We start from the raw sequence: 19,180 nt of genomic DNA on the forward strand, positions 1-19,180 counted from the left end.
GTCAAAAAAGCATTTGTATAGCATCTGTAAAATCAAAATTTCTGTGCAGCAGCTGCAAGGAAGAAAGGCACTAAGTTCACAGAAAGCAAGAGGGCAAAAGGTTAAAGTATGAAGGAAGCAGGAGCAATAGAACGCCAATTATACTCCCTTGCAGGCAAATCCAGGACATTTCATAACAAGCCTTCCTCCCTCTCTATTTATTGTCTTCACTATCACTGATGATCCGTCAGAATTCCCACCTGATAAAATTGTAGAAACACTGTGTGGGAACACTGACATCAAGTAAGAGATAGGCAAGTTATCAGTATCAGACTTCCCATGGCTACTCATTTCTGCTGACTAAACACCTCTAAAGTCAGGCATTAGGACATGCTTGGTAGACAGGCTGCAATATATGTTGCAATGTATGACTCTGACCCTTAATATTATTATGGGAGGCATTTTTAGATATTTGAAGTACATCTCCCACTGACTTGCTTGCATTTCCTCTCTGATGCACAAAAACCTTTTCTTATGGTCTTTCTAGCTTTTGAATGCTTTGCTCAGCAATCAAAATATTCGTTTATTGTATTCTTCCATATGTAACTGGATATTTGTTTACTGTAGGTTGCAAATAATGAACTTGACTCTGTGAAGAGAAGACATAAAGCTCACTTCCAAGGAGCTCTTTTTCTCTTGTGGCCTTGTCTGTACTATACTTACAGAAGCGAAGTTCTCCATGCAGTTCTGACAATGTTAATGACAATGAAAAAAATCTGGTGTGATTGTGGTCCCACCATATGCTTTTAAAAAGGTTTATATATTGTAACTAGAAAAAAAAAATGTACAGCTTGTCTGTCTCTAGCCTGGTATCATATGTGCATCACCAGCTGAATTAGTAACACTTGAAATTTCTTTTCTTTATGTCCATAGTATTGCAGGCAGTGTTGCAGAGAGTTATGACACTGAGAGTGGATTTGAGGACTCTGAGAACAACGATGTTGCAAACGCAGTTGTACGATTCATCACCAGATTTATTGACAAGGTTTGCACAGAGAGCGGAGTTACACAGGATCACATCAAGGGTCTTCATTGCATGATACCAGGTAAAAAAGTAGTTTGTGCTCTTTCTTTTTTCTTTTTTTTTTCTAGTGAGAGAAATATACTTTTTAATTTCAGTTACTTTCAGTGAAGCTAGAAGGTTTTCTTTTCTAGCTACTATAATGGCTGTTGAAGTTCAAATAATTATTCATTTCATCTTTAAAGTTGAGAATTTCAGAGTACCAGAGTTTTCATTAGATTACAACTTTCTCTTTCATATTATATGAAACTTCAGTTATGGTATTAATGCTTTCCAGGCATTGTAGCAATGCACATAGAGACCCTGGAGGCTGTCCATCGTGAGAGTAGGCGGCTTCCACCAATACAGAAGGCAAGTGTTATGAAACATATTTGTGTTCTCTACAAGTATTAGAATCATGCTCTTTAGTAATCTTTTTTTTCCCCCCTCATAATATTAGGAGGAAACATCAAAACATTGAAAGAAAATTTCCAGTAGTGATAAATAAAGTGCTTGGCTCTGGTCTCATGAAATATGAACTTATGAAACTACTAGAGCCAAACTTCTGATCATAAACAAGCTGTTGCATGCCCACTGTTTTTTGAGACCCAGTTGTCTTAGTTGAATCCAAACTCTATCTCCCTTCTTTGGACTCAATTTTGTTTTGAAACTTTTAAAGCCAGATATTATAACTAGACTAAGGTGTAACACTGGTATCACCGTTACACTTTCACTTTTGTTTATTTGCATCAGCCCAAAATTCTACGACCAGCATTACTACCAGGAGAAGAATTTGTTTGTGAAGGTCTACGTGTGTTACTGGATCCTGATGGCAGAGAGGAAGCCACAGGAGGACTGCTTGGAGGTCCTCACATCCTCCCTGCTGAAGGAGCTTTGTTCCTTACCACTTACAGGATTATATTTAAAGGCACTCCTCATGATCAACTGGGTAAGAAAAATTCAACAGTGGTAATTATGGTCCTTCAGATAGGCAGGACTTCGAGCTGGCCTTGAGATGTTTGAGCATCTGTTCAAAACATCAACATCAAAATGTACATACTTCACAGTATAATTTTTCATGTTGATTAGATAAGAATAATCTCTTAATATGGGTCTTTATCACTAGATGTGACAAGGATTGATTTTGATTTTGCATTTAACTTAACTAGAGTTTATTTCTTCAGATAAGACATTAGGTGCTAGATGTTTTCTTCCTGCATATTGGTACATATTTAGAGTGCTGTCTTCAGTAATTTATGTGATCCAAAATCAGAATATATACTTGTCTTAGAGGAAGCTTCAATAGATTGTCACATTGTATTATGGGCTGTTTACAGACTACCTAAAGTTGGAAACAGAAAATAATGACATTCCTGGCCATGCTTCAGTAATTTCTATAGACCTTCTGTTTGGAATGGACAAAATGCTTAGTGTTTTATATCTCAGTTCCATCTGTAAAGTTGGTCTAATAATGCTGCTTTACAGAGCAGTACTTGTAAGCTTCTTCACCACTGAAAGGACTTATATACCATGTGAGATCTGCAGCTTCCTACCCCAGCTGTTCTTTAAGCAGCCTTACTGGAAGTATGTTAAATGAAAAAGATTTCTGAGTTAGTATTCTCCCTAAAATGTTTTGGGGTTTTTTTAATAAATTCTGTATTCTTTTTAGTATGTAATGGAAATAGCTCTTCTGAGTGATAAATTTTCATGTTTTGACATCTGTCATTTCTAAGCAGATTGTCATTCAGAAGTATAAATTTATTGCGGAAAGTTCATGGTCGATACTTAAAGATATCAATGTATGTTGTTTGTTGTTTCCAAGTTGTATAATGCAATATAAAATCTGAATAAACTCGAAAGTGTTTCCTCGCCCCCTACCAATCTAGATTCTGGCCGTGCATTTCTGACATGTAGCAAAACCCCGAAGGAATATTTTTCTAATCATCTTGGCTGAAATTAAGCTGTGATTCGAACTACTAATAGTACTTTAGGAATTTACTGACTTTTCAGGTATTTTGCGTGAAATGAATTCTGTACCATTATTCTCATGTTGCTTTGTACTTACTCCTTCCTATCTATTCAAAATACAAGGTGATGAAAGCAGATCTGATTCTGTGATCTAACAAGTATCTGTAATACAATTTTGTGGTCCTCAGTTGGAGAGCAGACAGTGATCCGGAGCTTTCCTATTGCATCTGTTACAAAGGAGAAGAAGATCACAATACAGAACCAGCTGCAGCAGAGTATGCAGGAAGGACTGCAGATCACTTCAGCTACCTTTCAGGCAAGAGGAAGTTTTGTAAAAATATATCTGACAACACAGCTCAAAATATTTCTGAGCAGCATTTTGTCCTGATGTTCTTGAAGAGTTTTCTGCCCTGTGAAACCAATAAAGAGTTCAGTCCTCTCATAGAAACCCTGATGTTTCTTGGCCCAGTTGATATTTACTTAGGACTACTACGTTCATAGTTGATTTCTTTTGCTCCTTTCCTCACCTTTCTATTTTTGATCCAGTAAAGAGCTGGTTTCGGTACAAAAACTCTTAATGTGAGTAACTAGAGGTCAGTAGAAACATGCTTTCTCTCTCCTACATCTACATGGAATGAATATCATAGAATCATGAAATAGTTAGGTTTGGAAGAAACCTTAAGGATCATCTAGTTCCACCCCCCCTGCCACGAGCAGGGACATCCCACTAGATCAGGTTACCCAAGGCCCCATCCAATCTGGTCTTAAACACCTCCAGGGATGTGGCATCCACAACTTCCCTTGACAACCTGTTCCAGTGTCTCACCACTCTCATGGTGAAGAAATTCTTCCTAATGTCTAGTCTAAATCTGCCCTTCTCCAGTTTATATCCATTCCCTCTTGTCCTATCACCACAAGCCTTTATGAATAGTCCCTCCCCAGCTTTCTTGTAAGCTCCTTTCAGGTACTGGAAGGTCGCTGTAAGATCTCCTCAGAGCCTTCTCTTCTCCAGGCTGAACAAGCCCAACTCTCTCAGCCTGTCTTCATAGGGAAGGTGCTCCAGCCTTCTGATCATCCTTGTAGCCCTCCTCTGGACCCTTTCCAACAGCTCCATATCCTTCTTACATTGAGGATTCCAGAACTGGACACAGTACTCCAGATGACGTCCCACAAGAGAGGAATAGAGCAGCAAAATACGGAAAAGCCATACATGTATGAGGTCTGACAGAAAGAAAATAAAAAGACAAAGCTGTGCCTGTAAATTTTTATTTAACAAATTAAGAAAATCAATTACGATCATCTTCAAAATAGTTCCCTTCTGAGTTGACACACAGCTGTATATGGTGCTGCCAATGTCCAAAGCAATTTTTTAGATCTTTCCGTATCACATGCACAGATCCTGATAGTTTCCTGACTTCTGCACAGATCCTAGTAGCTTGCTGTTGGTAGGGTCCCTCTCAGTGTGTTCAGCAGAAGCATGTACTGCAGGGCAGTTGGTGGAGATGGACTTCTAAGAATTACAAATCATGAAGTCCCTGAAGTCTTACCTAAACATTTCTTCTTGGTGGTGTTCTTAACTGTGGTCAAACCATAGATTGAAAGTTGAAGGCATTTATATCATGGACTGAAATTAGACTGCAGTAGTTAAGATTTAAAAGATTTGGTTGGATTGGCTGACTACAGAAATATATTTTCATTGAGAACAATAACTCTAACATAATAAAATAGATCATCGGCATTTTGCTAGTTCCTTACGCTAATGGATATTATTTAGTTATTCATCCTTTTATATCCTGTTCAAAAGCATAATACCAGGACTACAAGTGAGTAAAACAACCAAAAGAAAGTTGCTCTTGTGGAGTTCAGAGAGCATTTCATGAGGACTTTTATTTTCCAGAAATCTTTTTACCAGAATATTTAGCATATTTCAACGATGTGCTAAATACAGACATGGCTCAGTGTTTTTAGTGTTGGATTCTGGTCAAACATCATCTTTGCTTTTGTTTAGCATAGTTTCGTATTAGGTTATTTGAACAAAAACAATCAGCAAACAGTTTACTTTCTGTTCCCTTTGTAACAAGATAGAGTTCAATACAGGATGAAATAGTCCCTCCTCTTTGTTTATTAATTATGACTTTCAGGAGGTTTTGGCTGCAGTTGTGCTATTTAATGTCTTTAAAAATTCAAATCAGTGTGACCCCAAAAGATTCAAGAGCTCCTTTCAAGGAGGTCCTAGAACAACAGAATTATTAGTCATTTGGAAAGTATTTACAAAACAAATGAAATTAAAAAAAGATCATGAAATCAGCCTTCTAGATGGCAAACAAAAGACATTCAAAAGGTGTATAGGTATGCACTCAGGAATAAAACTCTTAAGATATTTCTTTGTTCATTTTTCCCACAATCTTTCAAAGTTCTTTTGGGCCCTTTTATGGATTCGCTACTTTCTCTATTTTCTTTTCTGATTCTCCCCTCCCATCCACCACCCACCCCAAATTGCTGACTGTTGTCCTTTTAGCTGAGGATGATGGGATGGGAATTTTATTCTCCACCCCTTCTACCCCCAAAACCTTTTCAAAAGGCATTTTTAGTAGGTTGGATGGATCAGTGTTGAATAGCACAAGTTTAGTTCCTTTTTAAGGATCAGTGTGCGCTATTACATTTTGACTACTAGCAGTTTTCTATGCTTCTCAAGATGAGGCAAAAATTGGAATGACTAAATAATGGAAGTATAATGGTTGTGACGTATGAATGTTGGTTTGATGAGAGTCTTTGAAGTGCTTCATAGACTTTCGTTTCCAGTGTATAGGCAGAGCTGGCAGAATATTTCCATTCTAAGCTCTCCCATGTAACTAGTATTTGAACTGTTGCAGGCGTCCTAGTGCCAGGGCTACTACTTGGATTTACCAAAATATTTTGTGTTTGATATTATGAGAATTCCAGATGCTTCTTAGTGAAAATAGCTTAGTATTAGGGCATAAATGTAAAAATTAAATCAAACATTAATAAGCTATATAATATCCCTCAAAATCAATAAGATATATGTATGTATATTTGTCTTTTCTCATGGGCATAGTACTGCATAAGTATGGGAATTTTGCTGATATATTTTAGGATCTTTTAATTTCTTTAATTCTAGAATTGTTTTTTCAGTTTCTAACATCTCATGTCTTTAATATGCAGTTAATTAAAGTAGCATTTGATGAAGAAGTAAGCCCTGAAGTGGTGGAAATATTTAAGAAACAGTTAATGAAGTTCCGCTATCCTCAGTCTATCTTCAGCACTTTTGCATTTGCAGCTGGGCAAACAGCACCACAGATAATTTTACCAAAACAAAAAGAAAAGAACACTTCATTCCGGTACATACATTCTTATTCCTTTATTACTGATGTTCTTTTTTATTATTAGTCATATGCATTGAACAATCTGACAGCTTTGCAGAAATGCAGATCATTCAAGCAGTTTTCAAGAAAGTCAAAATAACTGATTGCTATTCTGCATCATTTTCATATTTATTGGATAAAAGGAAGATAAGTATGATATATGTGGCAGTTTGGTATAGGAATATATTATTTATCCGTATGTCTAACTAAAGTAAATTTGGACAAGCATCTCATTGCATTTTGAAGTGCACGCAGCTATGCAAGTTATGCCAACATAAAAACCAGATTTCTTGTGTATTACTCTATAGATTAATAACCTAATGTGAGCTAGAATTAATTTTACCCTTAGTACAATCTGCACAGTTGTCCTAGTGTTTTTTTAGTCTCGAGTTTGAATTTGGGGTCCTTTTTTTTAAGTTTATGTTATACATTAATTTTTTAGTAGACTAGATGGATCAGTAGTCTCTTCCAGCGTAGTAGTTCCTGTGACTTTTTGTTGATGATTGCATTGTTGACAAAAGAAGGTAGAATTCCAAGCTAATTATGGAATCCTAAAACTATAAGGTAATTTCTATCTTTCCTGCTTTTACTTTGTCGAACTTGTAGGTTTATCACATTACTAGCAAAATACAAATACCTAACAATGATGGCTGCATTTATTACCATTAGACGTAATAGACACAAATAATAAAATTGGTGTTTAAAAGTTAATACGGGAAGCCATTTTTCTGGAGGTGATATTATCTGTCATGATATTAAATGAAAAGCTATGAAAAACATGTTATTTGGGTAAGCGGATTAGTCTTAAAAATCTATACGTGTTATCAAGGAGAATTGTGTGCATCTTTCTAAATACTTATGTTGCTATGAATTTATAGTACCTTCTCAAAGAGCATTGTGAAAGGAGCAAAACGTGCTGGGAAGATGACAATTGGACGCCAATATTTATTAAAGAAGAAGACAGGAACAATAGTGGAAGAAAGAGGGAATCGCCCAGGCTGGAATGAAGATGATGATATCTCTGGTAATAGCAAAACGTTTTTTTCCATGTTGGTTGATGTCCTATTATGCTTCCATTCCAATATATTGAATAAGTAGTATCTTCAAGAAGAAATTGCAGTCTTCCTAGACAGGAAAGAGAAAGGTTTCAAATATGTACATTTAGTAAGTGTTTTCTTTTGTGACGATGAGACAAAAAAAGAAGTTGACTTCGTTCAATGGTAAAGCGGAATACTAGGTTATTATTTTTTAATTATCAAACTATTTTCCTATAGTATCTTCTTCATCATTTTTAGTGTAGGTGGAACAGCACAGATGTATGCTATAGCTTCCATTTATGTTTAGACATCATGACATCTGCAGTTAGTCTATAATGAGAAGCCGTAATTCGTCAGATTCAAGAAAGAACAAATACTCTGGGAGACTTTTGCAGATGTGGAAGTGACAAATGATTTCTGAAAGCAGCAGAAGTCATTACTACTGAAAATACCTTTTTCCCAAATTTTGGTTGAAAGGATGTGGGGACAGAAGGTAGAAAGTGATTTGGGCACTTTGTGTAGTTCATGTGGTGGTGTGGAGTTTGACTTTCTTCCAAATGCTTCTTTTCCTACCATGTGCTGCTGTCAGTATATCCTTATCTGGACCAGTGCTAATTTATAATAAACCACTAGAGGGAACCAGATTCTCCTGTACATAAACAGGTATTGTTTTGTCATACTGTTCTTTCCTTTTTAAAAAAAAATAAGTATTTCAGATAAAGAAGTGTTTATCGAACACTAATAATTTCTTCAATACATCAAACAAGCCAAATTTTCCTTCTAAATATTTGGTCAGTGAGCAAGGCAACTTGCGTGACTTATAAGTAGGTGCATAAAAGTTGTCTGAAGAGGGACTGTGTTACTACACTGTTTCTGTTCTCTATGAAATGGAAGAAAACCATTCCAGGAAAGCTAAAAAATATTGATTCTCTTCTTCAAGATAACAGTGTGGAAAAAGGCAAAAAGAAAGGTTTCAAACTGTCTTCACAGAGCTGAAAAATTACATTCTCAATTGAATTTCCAGCATCTTCCTTAAGTGCTGAGCTAGTATGCCAGCTGATGTTGCATAGTCTTTGCGTCAGGAGCAGTTCTGCACACTGTACCTATGTGATTTTTGAGTGGTTGTGCGTTCTTCGCCCACAGACACCAAGCACAATCGTACCTGTGTACTCGTACAACTGCATTCTTCCATAAACACAGATGTTACTGATAGTTACTTTTTTTCATCTCCTAAAAATAGTATAAAAATATAAATAGTGGAGCATCCTACCTGCTGCTTTCCAGATGTGACTGGGAACATGCAGGGTGGTCAAAGTCTGACAGTTTGCTCTTCTCTGCATGCTGCACTGACACCTCACATATTGTCAGCTGACAACAGTAATGACTCTCTCCTTCAAACAGATGACAAATAGCCATAGGAATAGCTGTGAATGACTTTTTGTTTACAAGTCTCAAAAACTGAAGTATGGGAAACTATGCAGCTATAACCACAATGAAGCAAAGGGGAACTACCTGCAGCAGGTGATGCATTGTCTTCAAAACAAGTGTTAAAGATAGGGTTGGATGGAACTTCAAGAGATCATCTACTCCCATCTCTCTGCCCCAAGGCAAGATCAACATACTTAATCTGTTTCTCATTGATGTTTACCTAACTTTTTCTTAGAAGCTTTTGAAGATGGAGGTTCCACAACTCTAGGTAATTTGTATAATATTAATGCTTTAACCGTGCTTAATGCTAAAGAAAAACAAGCAACTTTCTGATATGCAGGCCTAAAATTTCCTTGCCACAACTTAAAGCCTTCATTTCTTGTTCTGCCATCACATACCTGTAGAAGAGATTATTCCTTTCATTTTGATTGCAGTGCCCAGTGTATTTATGGACTCTTGTAATATTTCTCTTCTCTGTTCTCTTCTGAATATTAAATATTCAGAAGTTTCTGAATATTAAATATTAATTGAATATTGAATATTAAATATTCAGAAGTTCTTTATTATTATTATTGACAGGATTCTGATCATCTCCATGGCTCTTTTCTCAGTCCTATTTAGCTGGTCTGCATATAACTTGCAGTGTGACTTCCAAAACTGGGCACAGGACTCTGCTAGTTGTTGGTAATGAACACTTATTTTTCTCCAATTCCTCCCATCTTTTTATTTTCAGAGCTTAGTGTCTCATCACTATTAAACTGTCTTTTCCAGAGGTGATAATACTGGTGTGTCCCATAAAACAGGAGACTGTAAAACCCGCAGACTGTAAAACACAGGAACAGTAAAATAGTGGGTTTATTCTTCTTCTTTCCAAAATCAAAGTTTTAAATAAATCTATTTTAAACTTGAGACAGCAAAACATCTTTATCTCTGTCTTCAGGTTAAGGACACTGATATGAGCTCTTATAATCTCCAGGTTTTTATGCACAGAAAAATGTTCTGCAAATTCTGGTCACCGGTATAGCTGCTCTCATGAGAGAAAAATGGGTTTAGGAAAAATATTTCAAAAAATGCACCATTATCTTACCCGAGTCACTTATAAGCTGTCCATTGAAAACTGTTAAATACCAAGTTTCAGTATGCCCCCAAAATAAAATTATTTCTTTTGTTTCTTGTTAGGACTCTACTTGTAACTGTTTTATACGTTCTTTCTTATGATGACAAATATGAAAACACAGAAAAAAAGAGTAGATATCCGCAGCATTGAACTCATTATTATTTAGGTTAAGTAGAGAATTGTTGGTTTTGTTTGGTGAGCTGCAGGGCAATAAAATTACAATAAAATTATACATTTTATGCTAAGATGCACAAAAAATGTGTATGGGTCTACTCCTGTAAATTCTGAATGTTGTTTACTGCCAATGTAATATTAATTGTATAATTTTTTTTAATAATTTTAATTTCCAGTTATAAAGTCTTGTTTTAAATTTAAATCCTTATATACTTTCCAGTGCCTTGTTCATGAAGAAATACCTCCCTTCATGCACATACTTCATTGCTTGAGGTGGTAGCAAGTAACTGATACATACTGCGAACAGTAAATCTGCTTTTGGAAGTATTTGGAAATTGTTGGAAGTGTCAATAACAAGCAGGTGGAAGGTTTTGTACAAAGACCTTGCTTGACTTGAATTTCAGTGTAGTTTAAACTTGTGACATGTTTTTTATCTCTCATGGATAAAGGTTTTTCTGCTTTGGAAAATGCAGCTGATGCGCACGGCTGAAGAAAGCTGCTGTTTGACATTGAAACTGAGGCAATAAGAAACCAGCAGTCATCTGTTGTGAAATTATAACACAGAAACTTTTTTTTGTTTGAGCCAAGCCTTAAAAAGATTGTTACATGTTTTGAAGATAGTTAAAATAACTGTGAGATCCATTTTATCTTGTCTGTTTGAAGAATTTATGTGCATATTTTTCATTATTCATTATTCTGCAGCAGTTGTGAGTTTAACAGGTTTTCATAAACTGTTGAAAGAAAGTTTATCTGCATTTGGTTCAGTTCAAATGAATATAGGATATAACTTCTTCCAGGATTTTAGTGAGGGACTTGCAAACCGTGCCATTCACAGATGCAGTAGGTAACTGTATGAAATATTCAGGTTTCCTGACTAAAATATTATTTTATTGCTTATATTTTCTATAAACTGTGAGTTGTATATACTAGTACTTTTTATGCATCACAGACAGTAAGACAAACTAATATTTTGTTCAGAAGAAAATATCATTTTCTGTGTAATTGCTGGCCTCCCAGTAGCAAACTCTTAAAGATTTTTAACTTTAGTTTCAGATGACAGTGAGCTGCACACAAGTGGTACCCTAAAAGCATCAGAAAAATCAACAATGGAACAACTAGTAGAAAGAGCCTGTTTCAGAGACTATCAGCGTTTGGGACTAGGGACCATCAGTAGTAACTCTTCTCGCTCAAAAACAGAATACTTAAGAATAACTGCACTGAACAGGATGTATTCACTTTGCAGGAGGTGAGTTTACCAATTCAGTCAAGTAGTTGAAATAAAGATGACATAACACACGTACCAACCACATGATATATCCATTTAAGCATCTTATTCTGAGAAAAATTCTGTCTAAAGTAGGAATTTTCAATTTGAAGCTATTTTTATTCCACTCAGAGACTCTTCTTCTGATGGCTGCATATGTATTCATCATATTCAGAAAGAGTGCCAGCAATGGTAGTCAGAAGTGAACTTTCAGAACTGCCCCGATACAAGTCCTTATTCCTAGGTTAATTTCTGTAGTCCATGGAAAGAGAGTGCCCCCGGACTTTTGGAGGAAACTAACCTAGGTACTCTGAATTGGCTCTTGAAGTGGTTTCTCTCTCTTGGCTTTCTAAACTGATGTCAAAATCATTAGGCTGTTTTTCAGCTTTCTGGCTTATCCAATAAAGTTAGCTGGTATAACTCACTCTCTTGGTATGGTTCCTGTAACTTATAATGTAGGTACTGGAAGTTATTTATGTAATGTACTTGCACATAAAAAATCTATTCTTCTGCTAACTTAAAAAAAGCAAGCCTCAGAAACAATTATACGTGCCTATTTTCTTCAAATAAAACATATATATTGAAATTGAATCATTAATTTATCTATACTGCCATAAAAGTTTGTCATGTGCTGAAAGTCATGTGCTGTGTTTTAACATATGGCTGTTACTCACTGTTTTTCTTGTGAAAGCTGGTATAGTTTGCTACCACTACCCACAAAAATTCTTTTAAAACAAAGGCATATCTGCATGAGTCATATCATAAGAGCATTTGCGTCCTCTAAAGCCAATTTTGACTAGTTGTTGATTTCATTTTGGATAATGAAATCCCTAGTTCTTCATGGAAGAAGGACACAAAAGAAAATATTAGATTCTTTCCCGTTTTCTGACTTATCTAGAGTGATAGACTAATACCTGGGGTTCTTTTTTTTGAAAAAGATAATTAATACCTGAGTGAATTGCAAATCTCAGAACACAAATGCATATCTAATGACATTTGTTTGGTTGCTGTGTTTTACGAAGACGACCATCTATGTTATGTACATTGATTTTGTATGAGGGCAGTTCAGTAAATTTCAAACAACTGAATATGCAGGATTGGGGTGTATTGTAGAGGAACAAAATTGTTCAATAAGCACTAACATTTCCCTACTCATCATCTTAGTTTCTTCTTAACATGTGAAGTTGACACTCACATTTACTATTTTTTGGAAGAGAGAGAAAATAATCTTTCGTGTTGTGAGACCGCTCCTTGAATACTGTGTTCAGTTCTGGGCCCCTCACCACAAGAAGGATGTTGAGGCTCTGGAGCGAGTCCGAAGAAGGGCAATGAAGCTGGTGAAGGGGCTGGAGAACAGGCCTTATGAGGAGCAGCTGAGAGAGCTGGGGTTGTTTAGCCTGGAGAAGAGGAGGCTGAGGGGAGACCTCATCACTCTCTACAACTACCTGAAAGGAGGTTGTGGAGAGGAGGGAGCTGGCCTCTTCTTCCAAGTGGCAGGGGACAGGACAAGAGGGAATGGCCTCAAGCTCTGTCAGGGGAGATTTAGGCTGGACATTAGGAAAAAATTTTTCACAGAAAGGGTCATTGGGCACTGGCAGAGGCTGCCCAGGGAGGTTGTTGATTCACCTTCCCTGGAGGTGTTTAAGGCACGGGTGGACGAGGTGCTAAGGGTCATGGTTTAGTGTTTGATAGGAATGGTTGGACTCAATGATCTGGTGGGTCTCTTCCAACCTGGTTATTCTATGATTCTATGATTCTATGAAATCCAGCTGCCATCTTGCTGTGTTTTCTATTTTTAAAGCTATTGTATCAGTTAATTTCCTAGTCTCTCGGTGTATTGTAGGGTTTTAAAAAGTACAAAAAAATGCAGTTTTAGAAATGCTGTTCTGAGGAATCTGATTGTAAAATTTTAATGTATTTTGACATAGACCAAAACCTATTGTTTTATTTGTGATACTTCAGGCGATCTAACATTCTTTCCTTTCAATTCTCATATTTCATATACAAGTGTCAAAACAAAACTACGACATCATTTGCATGCCTCAAAGTTCTCTTTTCTGTCATGCTTAAAAATATGGCTTCATTATAGTGAAGACAGATAAGAAATATACTAAGAAGAAAAATATCACCAAATGAATTTAACCTTAAATGGAAAGAGATTTTTACAATTTTTTTACAATTTTTTTCATTATTAAAGTTGGTTTTAAAATGCAGTTTTCTATACAAATTAATGTATTTGCTAGGATTGGGCTAAAAATGAAAGTTACTAAATAACAAAATAGTTTTAAGAGCTGAAGATGTAGTTTCATTATGATGTACACTCAGCTTCTAACTTCAGTATTTTTTTTTCATTGTTTAAAATTTTGAAAGCAGTTTTAATTGACATTCAATTTTTTTCACCTTTTTGCCAATACAGTTATCCTGGGCTTCTGGTAGTACCTCAGTCTGTTCAAGACAGTAGCCTGCAGAGAGTTGCTCGCTGTTACCGTCACAATCGCCTACCAGTTGTCTGTTGGAAGAACACTAAAAACAGCACTCTTCTACTTAGATCTGGAGGCTTCCATGGAAAAAGCGTTGTTGGCCTCTTCAAATCCCAAAACACACATACTACAGGTGAGTTGATGCCACTGGGGCTTCTATACAAGTAATTTAATATAGAAATACTTATTTTTCTAAAGGAAGTCAGTGACAAGATGGAGTCAAAAGTCCTAGGATGTGATTAGTTATCTGATATTATATTAGTTCGGTTTACTTATCATATGTCACTAAGCAGATCCTGAATGGTATGAAAGTAATTCAAAAAATGTCAAATAATAGTTTGAAACGAGATTATATATGTACCAAAAGCCTTCAGTAAAAGCTGGCATTTGCAAAATGCAATGCAAATTTCCCATTTCCCTTATATTATCATTTTCCATTGCACTGGTTTATGTAATGAGTGTATATTGTCCCTCTTAATAGAGGATTATATAAAATATTAAAGAGCTCATTGGATTTTCTAATGTTTTTATTGTAATATTAGTTTAACTTTCATCTTTCTTTTATAAAGCATAGACTTGAAAGGTTCTATCTGGTAAATCTCTTCCTTTGTGTGGTCAAGACTGGACCAGCACAAGGCTTGTCAGAATAGTTAATTTTTCAAAAGCGTATAACTTATTAGGACAACGTTAATTTTGGAAAGAACATTAGGTGACCTTCATCATTCACAGGTAGTGTTCAGGATACTTACTGTGACTGCCTGGATTTCCATCTCTTAACGTGTGTAGTTTCTTCTGCATTAATCTCATGGAGAGTGAGGCAATGGAATGGGTTCCCCTGTTGTAGTGAACGCCCCATCCTTGGAGGTATTCAGGACCAGACTGGATGGGGCTTTGAGCAACCTGATCCAGTGGGAGATGTCTCTGCCTATGGCAGTGGGGTTGAGACTAGATGATCTTTAAGGTCCCTTTCAACTCAAACCATTCTATGATTCTATAATTTATAAAATTGCTGCTGGATCTCCATCTTCATCTTTTGTTTAAATCCATGCTGTTGTTTTGGCCTTCCTGGACGATACAGTACTTAAAGGATCAGTCATTTTATCAAAATGACCTATGCAGGTAAGGGATTCATGCTTTGCGTCACCAGTAGTCTTTCATCCCTTTATACTGCTGCTAAGCACTGTGTGAAGGGGTGATTAGTGGTAAGAATGAAGGACAAATTTTCCATCTATCATGTTTCACAAGGACATTATTGCCCTTGGTCATTAATTCATATATCTGCCTGGTTCAATAACAGACTTTCATATAAGTAAAGCTATTTTTCTGAATCTCTTCCTAAAATACAATACGCTTCATAAAGTAAAAACTTTATAAGTGCAAGTGGTAAGGACATTATCCTTTCATTTTGACATTTCTTTTCACGTAACTAAATTGAAAAGACCTAAATATACTTGTGGCATTGCTTCAAAGAATACGAGACTCAGAGGTCATTCAGGTAGGTTTCAGGATGTGTAAACCCTGCTTAAGAATTGGGGGGGAAATAATGTCAGACAGTAGAAACAACGTGATTTTTCTTTCATGTACATTTTCTAATCACTTCCTGATTGTACTTCTGGTTCAGTGGAATAAGGAAGAGTTGATTGAGCATGGTTTTAACTCACTTTTGTTAAAGAAACAGTTCTATCTGTTAAAAAGGCTGTAATTTATATAAGTAATTTTTTAAAAGGCTGTAATTTGCTGACAAGTAGTAGAACCTCAGAAATGTTACTTTCATTTCTGAGAGTGAAGGGAAAACTACATCATCTCCATTCTGTTTGAATAGATCCCTGGCTAATGATGAGCGTTTGAGCAGCAACCATGGGGTAACAAACTCTTTTAGGAGCGTAGTTTGTGGAATGGAATGCAAGGGAACGTTGCTGGGTGCTGCTTTGCAGCCAGGTGGCGAACATCTGAGCGTTCTTTGTCATTGAAGGAATGGCTTTTTGAGCCTTTAATAGACAAACCAGGACATTTTCAAAGGTCTGCTTTACATAGTAAGCTTTTTTTATTTTTCTATTCTGTATGTTTATAAATATACTTGAGTTTTAAAGTATTTCCTTCTTTTTTTTGACTCTAGCTCCTGCGTCTTTAGAATCTTCAAGCAGTATAGAACAGGAAAAATACCTACAAGCCTTATTGAATGTGATATCCGTCCACTGCAAAATGAATGGCAGTAATACTGTCAATGTTAGACCAACAATTGCTTTGTCTCCAGGTAAAATTGGTTTATGTAGGGCTTTTGTATGGTTAAGTTGAAAAGTGAGTTTTCTCTGATTTGGTATGAGTTCAGTTTGTGAAACTCAATATGGAATATGTTATTTCTTTATGGTTGGATTTTCCAGCTAGCTTATTCACGCTTAGTTTCAGTGAACATGTTTCTCTCCAAGAAGAGCTTTACTTGCACTGAAAACTCTTTCAAAATACACTGTTTGAGTTATATGCATATGTGGAACCATAAAGATATTTATCTATGTTTTATTTCAATTATTCTGTGATGAAACCTGATAGAGTTCATGTGATGGTAACTCCGGTGTCTTAGAAAGAAGAGTATGTGACTTGAAACTATGTCTGTCTTGTCTTACTCGGTGGTAATTGGCCTAATACAGCCAAACAGTGGCTTTTCTTGTAAAATAACACCATTCCCAAAGTGTTCATGCTTTGCTTCATTTATTGTAAAATATGTTCATTGCTTAGCTGTATCTAACCTCTCCATATTGTTGCCAATGCATACATGTGTCTTAAAAAATAAATCTGAAGTACAAAATTGGCAAGAACTAGCTGTATTGTGTGAAAAGGGGCATTTTTATCAGTTGTGTTAAGTGCTAGTCTGAGTAACACTGTAATTTTTTAATCATCTATTCTTTTTTTTGGCTGACTTTAGGCACTGAAAGGAGGGCTTCAAGAATGTCTACTGTGTTTAAGCAGGTAGTGCCAGGACAATTGGATGTTAATCTGTCCAATAGCTTTGCTCGAGGAGGTTAGTAAGACTAGCTCAAAGTCTATTATTTGAAATAACAAATGATAAAATGTTAGTGAAATAAAAATAATTACTGCTTACTGATTCATTTACTCTGTGAAACAACAAAAATTACAGATCAGGCTCAGTCCATGACGTTATTTAAGTATCTAATTCTGTTTAAATCCTTTTCTTGCCATTGAAATAAAGCTTGTTTCATGTCAGAAATCAGTAGAAAATGAAGCACTCAATTAGAAATTATGTTTCTAAATTCTTTTTAGTTCACCCATATTTTTAATTTGTCTAGAATATATGGCCTGAAAATGCATATTTTATATTAAGATTGAATGTTCTTCAGAATCCTCAAATACACATCATTCTGGCATTTGGCTGAAGATAGCTGATGCTTGATAAAGTTACGAATAATCTATCTGAATAATTTTACTCCAAGTAAAGGACACAGTTATGTGGCCAGGCTGTAATAAGTAGAGAGATACAGTTCATTCTTTGGAAATAGTTATTCTTGGGTGCAAAGGCTCATGACTGTGATTTCCACAAAGAGCTTTCATTCTGAGAAGTGGATTCCAACCATGTTTTCTCTTCCTAGTCTGATGAAATTGTTACCATTTTTATGTGCAATACATACATAAATAAGTGCATCAGATTCCTTAAACAGGTGTTTGTTAGGATAAAGATGAATCTATTTTCTAGGAACATTTCATATTTTATTTCTCACCTTTTAGCCCTGAAAGGCTGCTCTTGCAATTATTTCTGAACAGGTAAAAGTTGATTTTCTTCCTTTTTGACTCCTTGCAGCAATATGAGCAGTACAGTCAGCATCTCACAGCAAATGCACCTCAGGTTTTCAGAGCAGGGAGTAGGAAAGGCCGTAAGATACCTCCTAAAATTAGTTAGACCTACTTTGACCTGCTGAGGTTCATTTCAACCTAAATTCATGTGTGACAGGAAAAGCTGTGGCTTCATATGGGGAAGAATAAACAATTTTGTAGAAAAATCTTTAAAAGGACATGGACAGGATTAGAGAAAGGAAGGAAGGAAGGAAGAAAGCAGGAGTGAGAAAGGAAAGAAAAAAGGAAAATACTTAGAGACATATAGTGAGCATTGCAGCGTAAGGGAAGAGAGGAAGGGCAGTTAAATGGTGATCATTGAAGAATGGAAAATTCTATGCATTTTTATTATTTATAGTGTATGCATATGTCATATGTAAAAGTCCTGTTTATGCTATCTACTTACTGTCTCTTTATTGCAGTACATGGAGACGAAAAACCATAAGTGATTTTAATTAGATAGGTAAACTGGGTAGTGACCTAAGAGAACAGGAGTTAGTAGTGTCTGGAGTTGTTAGATAAATTGGTGGCTGTGCCCAGTTCAACTTTGTACTGAAATAGCGAAAATGCTAGATAGCTGACAGCAGATGTCTGGTTGTATTCCATCCTCTTGTGTTGGGACAAAAGTGCTGAGGGGCAGTGAAGGTGCTCCAGATAAGTAAGGGAAAGCTTGCTGGTTGACTTTATGGAAGTTGTCTTTTGAAGATAAAAGGATTACTGAAAAAGCTGTTGCTGGTTTCTGGGATTAGAGTTTGTGGCAAGTGTGATAGGATGAGTTTGTTGCTACTCAGTGAGGAAAAATGGAGTCTCAAGACAGCACTAGGTCACAGACGTGTTGTTTTGTTGGATGTTGAAGTCTCTTGGCTAAATTTCAGCAGTAATCAGGAAGAGGACAGAGCAGTTATCTTGTGTCTTGCTGGACTGATGCCACACCTGCTCTACGTATCAGAAAGGTGTAATTACAGCCCAGTATCTGTAGTCTGTTCACAGTTCAGTAGGATACATGAGGACTTTGCTGAAACATAACAATGTTTGACAAGTACAGTGGGAGCCCTAGTGAAGGTGAGAAGTTGATAGGGTAAGAGAGAACAGGGAAAGGGAATCTCTCCCTGTGGAGAAGTAAACACTAGTTTTTTTTAGATTAACAAACAGAATTATTTTAGAAGAAACTCTAAAATACACAAAGGATATAGGATCTCTGAAATTGTTCTCAGATAAATTTATTCATGTGATTTATTATTGAAAAGTTTTTTTATTACTTTTTCACAGCTAGTTATATTTCATATATGACATAATGTCACAATACTGTATGCAAGACCAAAAATACAGGGGTTTGGTCAGCTGAAAAAAACAGACTTACTTTATGCAGGCAGTGAAAAAAATTGTGATTTCTGTTTCCCTCATACTCATAGCAAGCAGCTATGGGTATGCACTGCAGTGTACAAAA

General features: G+C 36.1%; 1 protein-coding gene across 5 annotated transcripts in view; it reads left to right on the forward strand.

Moving 5' to 3' along the window:
* The window catches only part of SBF2 (SET binding factor 2), a 256,714-nt gene that overhangs the window by 205,578 nt on the left and 31,956 nt on the right, over positions 1-19,180 (forward strand). For 4 of the 5 annotated variants that reach the window (XM_069857573.1, XM_069857575.1, XM_069857574.1 and 1 more), the window contains exons 20-29: positions 913-1,085; positions 1,338-1,411; positions 1,793-1,988; positions 3,196-3,323; positions 6,191-6,366; positions 7,269-7,414; positions 11,194-11,392; positions 13,827-14,023; positions 16,007-16,144; positions 16,811-16,906. In XM_069857573.1, coding sequence (XP_069713674.1) covers positions 913-1,085; positions 1,338-1,411; positions 1,793-1,988; positions 3,196-3,323; positions 6,191-6,366; positions 7,269-7,414; positions 11,194-11,392; positions 13,827-14,023; positions 16,007-16,144; positions 16,811-16,906 — 1,523 coding nt within the window. The remainder of the gene's footprint in view (positions 1-912; positions 1,086-1,337; positions 1,412-1,792; positions 1,989-3,195; positions 3,324-6,190; positions 6,367-7,268; positions 7,415-11,193; positions 11,393-13,826; positions 14,024-16,006; positions 16,145-16,810; positions 16,907-19,180) is intronic. The other variant, XM_069857577.1, reaches the window with a different exon arrangement.

Source organism: Phaenicophaeus curvirostris, chromosome 5 (genome assembly GCF_032191515.1).
Source record: "Phaenicophaeus curvirostris isolate KB17595 chromosome 5, BPBGC_Pcur_1.0, whole genome shotgun sequence".
NCBI classification, from domain to species: domain Eukaryota; kingdom Metazoa; phylum Chordata; class Aves; order Cuculiformes; family Cuculidae; genus Phaenicophaeus; species Phaenicophaeus curvirostris.